The sequence below is a fragment of the Neovison vison genome, chromosome 6 (genome assembly GCF_020171115.1).
Source record: "Neovison vison isolate M4711 chromosome 6, ASM_NN_V1, whole genome shotgun sequence".
Classification (NCBI taxonomy): Eukaryota; Metazoa; Chordata; class Mammalia; order Carnivora; family Mustelidae; genus Neogale; species Neogale vison.
In genome coordinates this window covers 170732551-170748983 of record NC_058096.1, presented here as the reverse complement: position 1 = coordinate 170748983, position 16433 = coordinate 170732551, and the positions used below count along the sequence as shown (strand labels likewise).

The window sequence follows — 16433 nt, the reverse complement described above, 5'->3', positions numbered from 1 at the left end:
GATGGCTGAAGACAGTGCTCTTCGTGGGGGCTCAAAGCACAGGATATCGCATCACTTAGGGCAAACCTTCAAAGCCCTCTCCAGATCCTAGGCCACACTGGTTCCTATCTCATATCATTATTCACTGGACTGACTATACCTTGTCATAGAAGGTGGGACAGCTCAGAAAATAAAGAAGCAAGGCACATGGGGTCACTGCAACCAGAGCCTTGTCTGCTCTGTTTGACAGAGCATAGTGCTTCAAGTCTCCAAATACAAAGAAACCCAGGAGATTATTGTAGGATATTTCCACACAGTACTGGACTAGAAGGTAGAAGGCTGGGTCCTGATTCTGTCACAAGCTAGCTTTGCAATTTTTGCCTCTCTGGGCCTCACTTTCTTCTCCATTAAATAGGCTTGAACGTGTTTCCAAGGCCTTTTGATGCTCTTTGTCCCAGCTTCAACTGGCCTTAGCCAGGAATATTGAAATCCTCCGGTCAGGTATTCCCAGCATCTGGTCACACCTCGGATTCCCATGGGAATCCTCCTTTTTATCAGAGTTAACTTCAGTTTTTTCAAAAGACATCTTCTCATTTTGTTGTGGTAGTGATGTTTGAAAAGAAGGAAATTGAAAGAGAGCTGAGTCTGATTTAGAAAGATGAGATTTGGTGACCAAGTTGATTCTTCATATAACACCCAAACCAAAATAGAGCCTGATGTATTTATTATTGGACAGACCCCAAAAAGCATCCAGTCCAGTCTCTTCATTTGGCAAATGTGAAGACAAAGGCTCAGTGAGGTAAAGTGACTTACAAAAAGCTAATGGCAGAGAAAACTAGAATGCAAGTCTCCTGACGTAACAGTGTAGTGCTTCTTCCACTCCACCATAGTACTTCTTCCATCACCACTTTGTAACCGGTTGAAATCCTGCCTTTGGAAGGTAGTTCTTCTTTTAAGTTTTTATTGTCCCTCTGTTAAAATATGGCTACCTCAGGATAGAGTTTACACTCTTAATGGTGTCTATACATGTTGAATTCTTAAGTCAGATCTCTTCCAAACCCCAAACTGGGCAGAAAGAGGCCTTAGCATCCTAAGCTGTGTTTGGTGTTGAGTTTGAGGTGTTGGTGAGCAGTGACAGCATTGTGAAAGTGAGGGAGAAAACCCAGGTTCAGTGTAGGAAGCTGTATGTTTGAAGGGGAAGGGGAGGGTACTAAACGGTACATGACAAAGGGGACATTAAGATTCCAAAGATACCGGCCCGCCTGGGTGGCTCAGTGGTTAGGCCGCTGCCTGCGGCAGGGTCCTGGGATTGAGCCCTGGGTCATGATCTCAGGGTCTCTGCTCAGCGGGGAGCCTGCTTCCTCCTCTCTCTGCCTGCCTCTCTGCCTGCTTGTGATCTCTCTCTGTCAAATAAATAAATAAAATCTTAAAAAAAAAAAATTCCGAAGATACATTTCTTTTTAAATTGAGGTTTACTGAGATACAATTTTCATACAACAAAATTCACCCTTTCAAAGATGCTTTTTCTTTCCCTTTTCTTTCCTTTTCCCTTACCCTTCCCTTTCCCTTTCTCCCCTCCTCTCCTCTCCTCTCCTTTCCTCTCCTTTCCTTTTCTTTTCTTTGGCTAAGGACTGGTCCTGCCTAGGATTTGTATAATGCAGAGAATATTGAAGCAATGAATGTTAAAGGTATAGAAAGTACTGAGTGGCAGAGCAGGGTTCTTACAGTTCTGGTAATTGTATGCTGTGACCTCAGGCAAGTCACTCTCACTCTGTGGGCCTCGGGGTTTTTTATTTGTTTGTTTGTTTGTTTTCTGCATTTCCCACAGAATATTTATTTATTTATTTATTTATATTAACATTAATGTATTATTTGCCCCCCGGGGTACAGGTCTGTGAATCATCAGGTTTACACATTTCACAACCCTCACCATAGCACATACCCTCTCCAATGTCCATAACCCAGCCGCCCTATCCCTACTCCCCTATCCCCCAACAACCCTCAGTTTGTTTTATGAGATTAAGAGTCTCTTATGATTTGTCTCCCTCCTGATCCCATCTTGTTTCACTTTTTCCCTCCCTACCCCCCATGGTCCCCAGTCCTGCCTCTCAAATTCCTCACATCAGAGAGATCATATAATTGCCTTTCTCTGGTTGACTTATTTCACTCAGCATAATACCCTCTAGTTCCATCCACGTCATTGCAAATGGTAAGATTTTGTTTCTCTTGATAGCTGCATAGTATTCCAGTGTGTGTGTGTGTGTGTGTGTGTGTGTGTGTATCACATCTTCTCTATCCATTCATCTGTTGATAGACATCTAAGTTCTTTCCATAGTTTGAGTATTGTGGACATTATTGCTGTAAACATTTGGTTGCACGTGCCCCTTCGGATCCCTACATTTGTATCTTTGGGGTAAATACCCAGTAGTGCACTTGCTGGGTCATAGGGTAGCTCTATTTTCAACTTTTTGAGGAAACTCCATACTGTTTTTTAATCTGTAAAAACAAGTAGGTTGGGCTAGTTCTTTAAAGGACCCTTCCAAGGGTATTACAAGAAAATATTTGTACGATGCCATAGAGAGTGAGGCACACTCTGACCAGTTCATTCCTTTCTCCTCTGCTTTCAGCTGACACTGCCCACATTCCCTGTGGTGGTGAAGATTGGCCATGCTCACTCAGGCATGGGCAAGGTAAGGCCATGGTAAAGGTTTGTTGTGCTTTGGGGTTGAGGCCAAGAAGGGCACTTTTTAGAGAGCCTGGTTATGGACTATTTTGCCTCATTTCTTCATGAATTCTTTCCAAGGAGATGATTTGGCCTCTCTGAATTATGAGTGTTACCCAAATAGACCTCTTCCAACAAGCAGAGTAAGGCCACTTGCTTGGGCCCTCTTTCCCCTCCTTGAGGGGAAGCTAGAAAGAAAGTGTATCCTAGGGAGATGCAGCATCCAGGTTTACATCTGGATGAATAACATCTTGATGGGTTTAGAGGCTCAGAGCTCTTGTGACTCTCAGTATATGTGTTTGTTTGTCTCCTTTTCTCCTTCTCTGCCTTGCTCCAATGTTAGGTCAAAGTGGAAAACCACTACGACTTCCAGGACATTGCTAGTGTGGTGGCCCTCACCCAGACATATGCCACAGCAGAGCCTTTTATTGACGCCAAGTATGACATCCGGGTCCAGAAGATAGGCAACAACTACAAGGCTTATATGTGAGTGGGGCTGGAGTGCCAGCAGATACTCTTCACTTTCTCCTCAGCCCAATGGAAAATCTGAGCCTCCAGGTAGCAGCCAATTCTCATTTAACCTCATCTGGCCCAAAAGGCAGAGACCAGAGAGAGGGTGCCTTTCAAGTCAGGGGCTCCCAGTCTGAGTTCCTTTCAAGTCAGAAGAGGAGCAATGAACTAAGATGAGAAATAAAATTAATATTTATTTTCACTAGCCTCTAAGTGAAATTTGACATCTCTACGGTTATAAACCATGGCAACAGGCTACAGTAGTAGCAACAGCACATGTGACTTAAGCTAAAGGTAATCACAGACATTTTTGATTCATATTGCAGTTATGACTGATATCTCTAAATACCAATTATTTTTATCACTACTCAAGAATCATGGTAGTTGTTGCTACTCAACTACATGGTAGTTGTTAGACCTGTCATTGCAAATAGTTTTGTTATTTACAAAAAGATGTATTTTTTTACTAATCACAGATTTAAGATTTTGATAACTATTTTGATAATTATTTTAAAAATTGGGTTTCTTTGTTATATTATGTACTTTATTTTATACCTTTACGACTCTTACATATTTTTATACATTGAAAGGAATCCATAGAATTCACCGTTATCAGAATTTAGAAAAGATTAAGAAACTCCTAATGAAAATGTATCACCCTAAAAACATGCCAGAGCATTAAAAACCCAGTTGTTATAAGAATAGGTAACTTCGGGGAGCCTGGGTGGCTCAGTGGGTTAAGCCTCTACCTTTGGCCTGGGTTATGGTCTCAGGGTCCTGGGATTGAGCCCTGCATCGGGCTCTCTGTTCAGCAGGGAGCCTGCTTACCCCTCTCTCTCTGCCTGCCTCTCTGCCTACTTGTGAACTCTCTCTCTGTCAAATAAATAAATAAATCTTTAAAAGAAAAGAAAAGAATAGGTGACTTCTCCACATGACTGTGTCCATCTGCCAGAATACAAAGTTAAAAGTTTCCTCCATCTGACTTGAAAGAACAAAAAGATTTCTGGATGACCAGAAATCTATATAAGTCTTCTATAATATACATGCAAATAGCTTACAATTCCAATTTTGAAAATATGAGCCTCTCATTTTTTAAAACCTGCAGGGTGGTATTTCCTATATAAACAAGAACATTCTAATATATGAATTTGGTCTTGGCCACTCGGCATTTGAGTAGACTTGAAGACTGAGTGGATTCCCTTTCCCTTGCCCATTCATTTCCATTGTTCTTCTGTCTTCCCTTTCGGTGTTTGTACTCCCCCACCTCTGGAATTAGTTAGGAGCTCTGGCCCCCCTTTACAAACCTCTGGTTTAGCCTCTGCACAAATGGGAATTTCTGTCACCTTCCTCTGAGCTCCCTGGGCAGGAACAGTGAAATCACCCCTAAAAGCTTGTGCATCAGCAGGCACAGAGTAAGTACCCATTAAGTATTCAGGGAAGAGGCCTTGATTAAAACCAAAGAATAGAATCTTTTTTACTTTTTTACTAGATTACTACTTTTTTTAAAAAGTTTATAGTTTTTAAAGTCTTGCTGCTTCAAAAAGGAATTTAGGATTGTTTTAAAATTGTACGCAATGTAAGACAAGATAATTTAAAAGACCATTATAAAAAGCAGCTAAAAGAAGCAGAAAATTCAGTATGTGTAAGCACCTAGGAAAGCAGATTTCCCATCCTTTACTTTTAAAATCCCCTAAGTTAAAATAATAATGATAATAACAAAATAAAAGATGAAATCCCCTAAATAAACACAAAATGTTTATGACAGTAGAGCAAGAGTGTCTTGATCCTTAAAAGGAGACATCTCATTTTTAAAGGTTAGGATTTCTAAAAGTAATTTCAAAGAAGCATAAGAAAAGAGAATCCTCTAATACTGATTAAGGGTGGGCCACCGAAGAAACTTTAGAAAACATTTACTTTCTTTAATTTGCAAGGGACAGTTATTCAGGTCCTCTTGGCTCCTCTTCCCCAAACTTTGAGCTATCCCCTTGCTTTCAGAAGGAATTGACCTGGTAATAGCTAAGATATGGTTTGAGAGTCTTCCCTACTCCCTTAGCTCTCACTCTGGAGTTTCAGACCAGCCATATTTGGTAGACAGAGGGTATTTTTCCTGCTCTACTCTCAGTAGGTAATAATGTGCATCCCTCTGTGGAGGTCAGATGACCTCCAGGTCCTGAAAGATAGTTGAGCTGTTCCTGAGTGGCTTCTAGGTGCCCCCTGATTCTCCCGCTGCTCCAGTGGCCTATATGGATCTGTGCCCTGCATCTCATTGTTAGAGAAAGGTGTGAAGTGTGAAGGACATTATTACTATTCACTCAAAGTTTCCCAAACCCTATTATATACCAATGCCCTGTGCTGGGGACCTATAAGTGAATGACTCTGTCCCCGCTCTTGAATAGCCCAACCTGGTCACAGGGACACACTCATAAATCATCAGTGTTAGAAGGACAGTGTTATTTTTATTATTATCTATTTTTGTGTCTCTACTCAGATTTTGCAAGCCACTCATCTGTTAATTGTTTGTTCTTTTTTTTCTGAACTAAGCAGTGTGATAGAGGGGAAGCACAGCACAATGAGGGAACAAAGAGTCTTGGAATTTTTTTTTATCAGATGTCTAATTTGACTGGATATACAACTTTGGGCAAGTCATTTAACCTTTCTGAGTCTTAATCTCCTTGTCTATAAAGTTGGGGTGAGGATGTCAGCCTGCTCAGAACAGGGGTTTGCACTGAGGCTCTGGTGAGGGGTTTGTGGGGGAAGAACACTGGTAAGCAGTCAGTACTGTACAAGAGTGAGGGGTTGTTAATACCATATCAGTTGACTCACTGGGTCACCTCAGGGCTCTGAAAACTAGCTGTATATCTAGGTTTATCAGTGTCTGAGATCAGACCTCTGGGGTAGGTACTCCTGGGAACTGCTGAGTAGAGACTACTACATGCATCCAGTCTCCACATGGTAGCAAGTGACAAGGATAGCACATGAACAGCTCTGTCAGTAGTGTGAACAGTGCTTTTCTGTCCCCTAGGCTATCCTCTTCCTCTTGACTGTGTCTGAGTGAAGACTCATAATTAGGAAGTCCTGTTTTTGGTGTTTTACAATTTATTTAAATCTGTATCAGTTGATCTTTATAACAACCCTGTGTTTACACAGGGATAAGAGGCTCAGAGAGGTAAAGTGATTCACCCATGCTCACCCACCCAGTCAAGAGCAAATCCAGAACTAGAAGCAAGGTCAGCCACCTCCTATTTAGTCTAAGACTAGTTAACCCTAACACCTACTCACAGTTGGAGAGGGTGCAGAGGGCATAGCAGAAAGGAAGTTGGTGACTTGATTCCATCAACAGCATTTGATGGACAAGGCAACTTAAGCCTGAAGAAGTTAACTGACTTGTCCAGAGTCACATTGTTAATACTGTAGGCTCTTTGAAATTAACTGTTGAATGAACAAATAAATGAGCTAGTAAGGAAGCCATGAGGAGATATTCACAAGAGTCCTGAGAGTGTCCCCAGGATCAACAGAACTCAGTTTGTATATACCCAGTCAGCCCAGATACTAAGTGGGTAGGCTGCTAGTAGTTTATGACTTGTGGACCTAAGACTTAGCTCAAATAACTAATATAAAAAAATAGATATAGGACTGGAAGTGAGGTTCAGGAGAGCAAGTGTTCATCTGGTTGAAAAGATTAGGGAAGGCTCCATAGAGCCATAGCAGTCTGGGCTGGACTACAAAGAGAAGAAGGACATTGAGGGTAGGGGTTGGCAGAGCAGCCAGGTTCTCAGTTCAGCAGACAGGTTCCTGGGCTACTTCTGCAAGAAGCAGGTGGGGAAAGCAGCAGTTAGCTAAAATTCTGGGAAGTTTCATGCCCCCCTCTTGCTCATGTGGCTCACTGCCTATCCTATCCTTGTGGGACCTTGTTGCAGGAGGACATCGATCTCAGGGAACTGGAAGACAAACACTGGCTCTGCAATGCTGGAGCAGATCGCCATGTCAGACAGGTGAGTGAGAGAAGGAGTCCACTCCCCAGCCCAGCTTCCATAGCTGAAGAGGTATAAAAAATGAGCCCTGTCCAAAGGAAGCCTCTAATCAAGACAGAACACAAAGAGCCAAGCAACCAGGTAACAAGATCAGGCAGGACTGGGTTATATGCTAAATTATGAAGATAAAGACTGGACATGATGTAGAAGCTCCAAGAAAGGAGCAGTTACTCTGCACTGGAAAAGCCAATGAAGGCCACCTAGAGTACGTGAGACCTGCTTTAAGCCTGGAAACATAGGTTCAATCTGGAGTTCAAGTGAGAGAGCACTGTAGAGAGGGCAATATACTTGACAGGGAGAGGAAGGCGTGGGATGGTAGAGATGGGGGCACCAAGGAGATCATGAGTAGCAGGTAGGCTTGATATGAGCTAACACCCCAGCCTCAGAACACCTTCCCATCCCTTCCAGGTACAAGCTGTGGGTAGACACCTGCTCTGAGATGTTTGGTGGCCTGGACATCTGTGCTGTCAAAGCTGTACATGGCAAAGATGGGAAAGACTACATTTTTGAGGTAAGTCTGGCCCAAGGAATATCTCAGTAAGAGACAACACCCAAGGCTAGAAGCGAGGCTCTTAGCTTGAGAACTATATGGATGACCCAAACTACTTTTAGATCAGAGTCTCTCAGGCCAGGGGATGGTTCCCAGACAACACAACCAATGGATGTGCATAGTGAAATACCTCCACCAGCAGGGAGCTATTGTTTCCAACCAGCTAGGCTGACCCATGCTGGGTAAGAGTTGCCACATTTGGGTTCCGGGGGTCCTAGCCTAATGCTATTCCCCTGGGAAGACTGTAGTGATTTACCATTTTGGGTCTCAGAAATTTGGACTTGGGAATCATTCGGTTCAATCTGTTCATTTTGCAGATGAGAAAACTAAGGCCTAATGCCATAAGCATGTGTTCAAGGCCATGGAGTGAATCAGTGTCTCAGCCTGGGCTAGATAGAGCTCAAGTTTCCTAGTTACAGGAGATTTTTTTTTTTTTTAAGATTTTATTTTAATTCCAGTTAGTTAATGTGCAGTGTTAATAGTAGTTTCAGGTATACAATGTAATGGTTCAACACTTGCATGCAACACTTGGGGTTCACTACAAGTGCATTCCTTAATCGCCATACCCTTTTTAAACCATCCCCACACCCTGCCCTTTGATGACCATCAGATTATTCTTTAGAGTTAAGGGTCTGGTGATTGATATGCTTCTCTCCTTTTTTCCCCTTTGTTCCTACGTTTCTTAAATTTACACAGGAGTGACATCATATAGTATTTTTCTCTGACTGACTTATTTCACTTCTGTAATACTTCGTATCTTCATTCATAACCTTGCAAATGGTAAGATACCATTCCATTTTTATGGCTGAGTAATATTAATATACATATGTATACTATATATATAATCTATATATATGCCCACACCACCACTTTGTCTTTAATATAAATGTGAATCTATTTCAGGGTTTTCTATACTGTTCTACTGATCTATGTATCTATTTTTATGACAGTACCATACTATGTTGATCACTACACCCTTGTTTTGTTTTATTTCTTTTCAGTGTTCCAGAATTCATTGCTTATGCACCACACCCAGTACTCCATGCAATACGTGTCCTCCATAATACCCACCACCAGGCACAGGGGATTTTTAGCATCTCTCTGAGTCTTGGAGATACTTTACTCAGCCTGGTCCTCTAACACAATTTGCTGACTCCCTTTTCCCCAGATTAAAGGGAAAGTCAGTAGCAATATGAAACCTTCACTCATTTTCCTGCCCAGTCTTACTGGGAGCAGGAAAGGCTCCTTGCCAGGAGTTGGTGGTATTGGCAAAAGATTAGTGTCAGGAACCCAAAGTGGGCTTCATGATCTACTTGGCAATCTACTCCATGATCTACTTGGCACATAGCATTCTAAATAATCATACCCCCTCTCTCAGTGGGGCTCAGTTTTCTCATCCATAAATGAGAGTTGGATTACAGAGTCTGTGATCCTAGTTAGCCAGCTAACCACTTCCTAATGGAGGAAAATAGTTACCTGGACTTTGAGGTACGGGAAGAATCAGGATGGTGGTGAAAAAGGCTCCCAGGTCATGAGCAAAAGCAGAAATCTAGTTGTTTAAAGGGCAGACTGTGTGGAGATAAAAACTGCATGGATGAAAAGTCTCAGAGATGAAAACTGGCCACTCCTAACTAGAGAGTTAAGGGAATGACCTCCATGTATTCCTGCTTTCCCTGCCTACAAATCTCTAAACCTTGCTGTCTCCCTTTCCCTACCACCTTCAGCCGTGAATCTTGTACATTCTACTGTGCCCTGGCCTAGGTGAAGTCTAGGGGGAAGAGCCAAGGCAAAAGTTTGCTGGAGGGGGAGACTAAGGTCCTAATTCTGCACAGGAACATGCTTCTAACTGAAGATAAGAACACCGGTTTCATCCCCAATCTGTCCCTGATGCCTTAAGTTCTATTCATTCTGAAAGTCTATACCAGGCCTTTGATTTTTCCAGCCCCTTTCCTAACCTGGGCTACATCTTCCACCAGGTCATGGACTGCAGTATGCCACTGATTGGTGAACACCAGGTGGAAGACAGACAACTTATCACTGAACTAGTCATTAGCAAGATGAACCAGCTGCTGTCCAGGACCCCTGTCCTGTCCCCTCAGAGACCCTTAACCACCCAGCAGCCACAGGTAAGCAAGAGGAAGAGACTGGAGACCCAAGAACCATTCCCAAACCCACTGCTGTAGACTGTGGTGGCTCCAGGATAGAGGAGCCTTCTCATTAGCAGTCTGCAGTATCAGCTATAGAACTGATCAGTTCTATAGATCCAGTACTTACTGGTTCTCTTCTCTCTGAACTTGAAGTCTCTGGGGAACCAGATTCTCTTGGGATACTCCCACTTTTAAATGGGAAGTCTCTGAGGAAGGGCTGGGTCAGACCTCTTACCAGCTGTTCACTGTCTATGAGGGGTCTGCTGCATTTGTGGAGAAAGAAGGGTGTTTATCAGAAATCTTCTGGCTTAGAGAGAAGAAAGGGTCAGCTCCCTCATTCTGGAGGAGAATGATGAGGTAAAACTCAAATTAGAAATCTGCTTTCCTTCCTAAGGGAGAGGAGGAAGTTTTCTTCAGTTGACTATGGTGTGTGACTCATGGCCAGTCACATTCACAGTGACAGTATCCCAGATGCCAAGTCTGGTAGGAAATCCACATTGAAGTTTTTGTGGCTCAGGCCCTGTGGCTCTAGAACAGGCCAAAGAAAAGCAGGGGTCCAACGTCTTAAGTCCCATCTAGGAGATATCTCACTTTGCAAAAATGTCCCCCAGCTTTCTTCTCACTGAATTTTTGCATAATGAAGTGGTAAGAGCTTGGGACAAAGAATCCAAGAACTGAGTCCTAGTCTAGCTGTTCTCCCCTAAAAAGCTGTGTGACTTTGGGGGGAAATTACTACCTTTTCTAGGCCTCAAGTTTAATTACTTGAACATAAGAATCTCTCAGAAATCTTTCTTTCAAAATCACACTTCAAACAGTTAAGGAGATAGAATAGAATGGTGATTTCAGAGTGTGGACTTTGAAAAGAAAACTATTGAAGTTTGATTCCTGGATGCTCCATTTTATTGGCTTTGTTACCTTGGATGAAGTACTTATATGTGGCTCAGCAGAGATGACAATGGCACCCCTCTCCTAGGGTTATTGTGAGAATGAAATGAAGAACCTAAAATGTAATATATATATATATATATATATATATATATATATATATACATACATATAGTGTATCATAAATGCTCAAAAAGGTTGCCTATTGTTATTAAGTAACTAAGCAGCCTCAGGGCTTAGGTTCCCTACAACCTCTGGCTTTAAGATCACCACTCCCTTTTCTAAAGATCAGTGCCTTGCTGCGATTATACTACAACCTCAGAAGCCAAGTAATTGGAGTCTGGAAATCCTTTAGTAAGATAGAAGAAAAGGAATGCGGAGGGAAAAAGAGTATAAACCAGCCTGGATTATGGCATAGAAGCAAATTAGTTCTTATTATTTGAATGTCACAGAACCATAGCATAGGAGCATAGTTGATATTCATAATGATATTCATAATAATGGACCTGAACCATAAAGAACAGCTTTAAAAAAAAAAAAAGATTTTACTTATTTATTTGACACAGAGAGAGAGAGAGAGATCACAAGTAGGCAGAGAGAGAGGGGGTAAGCAGGCTCCCCACTGAGCAGAGAGCCCGACGTGGAGCTCAATCCCAGGACCCTGAGACCATGACCTGAGCCGAAGGCAGAGGCTTTAACCCACTGAGCCACCCAGGCACCCCAAGAAACAGCTTTATTTAAGTCAGAATTCCACATGTTGTTTAAGAAAACTAGTAATATAATGTATAAGAACTATTTCTGTAGAAATGACTAAAATAGGGGTGCCTGGATGGGTCAGTTAGTTTAGTGTCTGACTCTTGATTTCTTTTTTTTTTTTTTAAGATTTTATTTGAAATTTTATTTAAGATTTTATTTGACAGAGATCACAAGTAGACAGAGAGGCAGGCAGGGGTAGGGTGGGGGGTAAGCAGGCTCCCTGCCAAGCAGAGAACCCAATTTGGGGCTGGATCCCAGAACCCTGGGATCATGACCTGAGCCGAAGGCAGAGGCTTTAACCCACCAAGCCACCTAGGCGCCCCCTGACTCTTGATTTCAGCTCAGTCATGACCCTTGGGTCTTGGGGAATCTGCTTTAGGATTCTCTTCCTCCATCTGTCTTTCTTCCCTCTCCCACCCCGAAATCAATCAATAAATCTTTTTTTCTTTTCTTTTTCTTTTAAGAAATGACTAAAATAAGACAGTGTGACAATTGGTAAGTCATTTCTTTCTCTGGATCTCAGTTTCTTCACCTATGATATAAAATAGATCTAAATACCTTTTCAGCTCTGAAAATTTCTTTGAGTAGAATACTTCTATCCCTACTCATGCTAGATAAATGGGAGCTCCTGGGCTAGTAGACTTACTTTGGGCATCCAAGTTGAGAGTAGCCCCCTGCTATGGGATGCTATCATACATTAGCTCGTATGGGTGTTTTGTACCTTCTGTAGCTGGCTCACATGTGTCAAACCTCCAGGCAAGTACAAGAATCTGTTTCTGTACATCAGGAATGTTAGTCACCAGAGAATTACAGTAGGGTAGTTAAGAGAACAAAAATTAATTGCTTGTTAGAGATATAAGCCCATTATTTAAATGTTGTACTTCACAAGAGGTGCTAAAGAAAGATTTTCCTGGTTAAAAAAATATCAGACCTGTGGTTAGATTTCATGATTTTGTAAAGCTTAGGGATTAGCAGATTGTTGCTTGTCCCTGCCCTAGAGGAAGAGTGATAGCCCTTTTCTTCCTTTAACCCTGAGAAATACAGAGAACATCTGGTTGCCCCTTAATGAATTTATGACAGAGTAAGACAGCCCAATGCTACCCAGGCGAAATAAACAAAAATAGGTTGTTCTGGGATTCTGTGAGGATCCCTTAAGTACTTTTATAAATAGAAGTGTGCACAAAACTTTCTTGACCTTCTACAGGGAAGTCATTTTGAACTAGAATGCAGAGGAGACCTGAATTCAGCCTTGTCCTTACCACTGACCCAAGTGACGTTGGGTAGATATCTTCCTTTCTGTGTCTCAGTATTTTCATATGTAAAATGAAGGACTGAACAAAAAAACTAAAAATGAAAAAACTAATGTCTTTTTTGAACAAAAAAAAATGTCTTCTAGCAATGAAATTTAAATTATACAGAAATGATATCTGAAACATAAAAGTTCAGTGACAAAGAAATCACCAAAAAATCTGCCCCCCCCCAAGCGTTAGCTTTTCTTTGGAGCAGTCCCCTTACTTTGCAAGCATTACATAGTGCAACTTAAATATTCTCAAGAAAAGTCTAGAATGTATCCGAATCAGGTCAAGAAACATAGTAAGGAATGAGCTTTCCTAAATATAGGAGCTGGTGCAACAATCCCTTGTAGTAAAGTCAGACTGACTCAAGGATAAGCTTTTCCCTGCTCAGGATCACATTCAAAACTACAACACGATATTGTGGAAAGCATACTGTCCTGGGAGTCAGAATACTCATGGGTTATTCTTACTCAGTCATAACATTATGTGACGTCGGGTAAGTCATTTTCTATCTCTAGATCTCTGGTTCCTTACTTAAAGAATTAAATTGAATCAGATGATATCTAGATCCCTTTTATTTCTAAGGTCACATGAAACCTGGTCTGCCCAATTGCAGTCTGAGAGTACAGTCCTCTACAAGACTGCCCTCACTCCTGACATGAACAGGAAGTTCAGAGAGTTCTTAAGAATTCTCTGGAAAGACTCACATAATTTACCTCAAACTATTATACTCACAGGTACATTTTAGGAAAGGATACAGATCAAAAATAAAGGAAGATGCACAGGTCAGAGTCTGGGAGTGTTCCAAACATGAAGATTCCATTGTCCTAACCTCCCAGCATCCATATGTAACAGTACACATGGTGCCAATCAGGGAAGCTCATCTGAGATTCAGTGTTCACAATTTTTATTGGCTTTCATGTCATAGGCATGCTTGATTGATCACCTCCTTGAAATTGGTCTCCAGCACCCCCATCCATGAAAGTCAGGTTAATACCATGTGGCCCCAGGGACCACTGTGAGTCACCTCATCAGCTTATATTATGTAGTGTGGTCTGAGGGCCTCTCACCCACAAAGAAAAGACACTCCTATTACTCAGGAAATTCTAAGAATTTAGACTTAGTTGGGGAGAAAAGGCCAGATTTCTCTTTGGGCAAGGCCAGATTCGTTACTATACACATGATTAAATTAATTTAAGCAAATGTCTCTTAAATACTTTTAGCCCTTGGTATGCAAGGGTGATGCCCTATTTCGACTGTGTTTCTGCTGACTAGCACAGGCTAGCTCAATGTATGTGCTTAAAATTAGTTTAATAGACTTAGGGCTACAGTGATGAATGAGATACTGTCTCTGTCCAAAAATTGTTTATATTTTAAATTGAAATCGTGGCTGAATTCACAGAGTCATCACCATTCATCAGACAATACCTTCTTGTATTCTCTGTTAGTTTCCTCCTGAACCTTGTGCTTTGACTTTAGGCCATCCTAAAGACAGGAAGTATACCACAGTCTGTCACATTTGGCAGAACGCTGCAACTTGGGCTTGAGGTCATGACTGTACTGATTGTATTTCTACCTCCCATTTCTCCCTGATGATAGCCCATTTCCACTAGTTATGATTGAGGAGACATTTCAGTCATCCTGGCTCCAGGGCCATAGAACTGTCAGACCTGATTACTTCCATATTTCCAATATTACATCTGCCAGTTTATCTGGATCTTAAGCCACATGAATCTCTTCTAAGCCCCACCCTCCACAGGTGATCTGGGTCCCACCTTCTTTTTGCTATCACTTTATCCCTCTCTTCTCCATCACTGATTTCTTCTTTTCGAGAGGATCACATCCATCCACAAACATCTCCCATTTAGAATAATAAAGTAAAAGCCAATCCCACTGAAATTGCTCTTGTCAAAGTGACTCCATGTCATCTAGTTCTCATCTTCATTTTCCCATGTTCTTATCTTGCATGATTTCTCAGTAGCTTTGATGCAGTTCCCCCCCGCCCCCCACTCTCCTTCTTGAAACATTTTCCTTTCTATGCCTCAGTGATTCTGTTCTTGCCTGGTTTTCATTCTGCCTCATTGGTTTCTTCTCACCTCCTTTGCTGGCTCCTCCACTTCTGCTAAATCTCCACATGTCAGTGCCTTAGAACTTGGTCTATGTACTTTCCTTGGTGATCTCAACTAACCCACACCTATCTCCTGCCCTGACCACTCCTTGAACTCCAGATTCACATTTCTAACTCTTGCTTGTCATCTTTATTTACATGTCTAGAGGCATCCTAATATAAGATGGCCAAAGCAGAACCCTGTAAATTTTTTACCTCCTTTCAGTTTTTCCCAAGCAATTCATGTAGGCCCCTACCTGCCTCTTTGCCTTCCTACCATCCTAGCTCTTTCTCACTGGTAAAGGCCTTCATATGTGCCATATCCTCTGTCTGAGATGCTCTTCCCCTTGTTTTTGCATGGCTGGCTCCTTCATGACAGTATAACTGAAATTTCCTCAAGCATCTAATCCAAAATTTCCATCTAATTCCCTGCTTCTTTCATTTTCTGCATAGCACTTACTAACAGCTTAAGTCATTCCCATCTATTTCTTTCTTTGGCTCTTCCAGTAGAACATAAGCATCTTCCAGTAGAACGTAAGAGAACAGGGTCTCTTCACTGCTATATCTCTAGAGTCTGCAGAGTAGCTAGCACCTAGTAGCCACTGAATACACCACGGATGTACTAAAGAGGGTACATTCAGTCATCAGGAGGAGAGTTAAACAGCAATAATAAAACTATGTCTTCCTGCTTTTTATTATGATCATGTGATAGCAATTCTATGCAAATGACAGTGATTAAAATACTCCTACGCAGACAAACTACTGCCCTTCTCCTCCCCTAGATGTGGCATTGCAGTACATATTTGTTGAATGAGTTACTAGATGGAATAATTGTCTTTAACAGCCCTTGCAACATATTGGAGTTGGTGTTGAGATCCTATGAGCAATTTTGGTAGTGTACAAATGGAAGGGATACAAACCAAAGGGTATTACCTGGGTCCCAGCCAGAACTCTGCATGGTGCACTGAGCCCTTAGCTGCTGTCACTAAGTCACATTCGATTCCTCACAATCAAGCCCCTCTTGCTGGCTCCTTTCTTCTGTGGCTTTGGCAGCTCAGACTGAAAGAGCTTCTGGCCTGAGTCACAAGCCCTAAGAGCTATTCCTTGCCCAGTATTCTCAGTCAAGACCAGGATAGACCATGACTAGTTATTTATCTACCTTTCTCTTTCTCCCTCTCTCTCCTTGCCTGCAGCTCCACCCTTACAGCTTTCATTTCTCTCACTCTAGAAGAGGCCCTTAGTGTTGGTTGAGGGGGAGATTAGTAGAGGGCACACCTTGCCTTATTGTCAGCCAGTCCCGTAGCCAGAGATGGATTAATTATAGAAAACAAAGAGCAAAGTCATTGAGGTGGGCCCAGGCTAGCCGCTTGCCCAATTCAAAGGGGTAGGGATGGGGGCTGTAAGAGGCACTGGTTATGTAGCTGAAAGTAGGAAGGTGAGTCGCAAAGACT

General features: G+C 42.0%; 1 protein-coding gene across 1 annotated transcript in view; it reads left to right on the top strand.

Annotated features, from left to right (window-relative positions):
• SYN2 (synapsin II) overlaps window positions 1–16433 on the top strand; it is a 208255-nt gene that overhangs the window by 175173 nt on the left and 16649 nt on the right. Inside the window, exons 6-10 of the mRNA XM_044252978.1 lie at window positions 2607–2669; window positions 3045–3187; window positions 7129–7203; window positions 7651–7753; window positions 9769–9918. Coding sequence (XP_044108913.1) covers window positions 2607–2669; window positions 3045–3187; window positions 7129–7203; window positions 7651–7753; window positions 9769–9918 — 534 coding nt within the window. The remainder of the gene's footprint in view (window positions 1–2606; window positions 2670–3044; window positions 3188–7128; window positions 7204–7650; window positions 7754–9768; window positions 9919–16433) is intronic.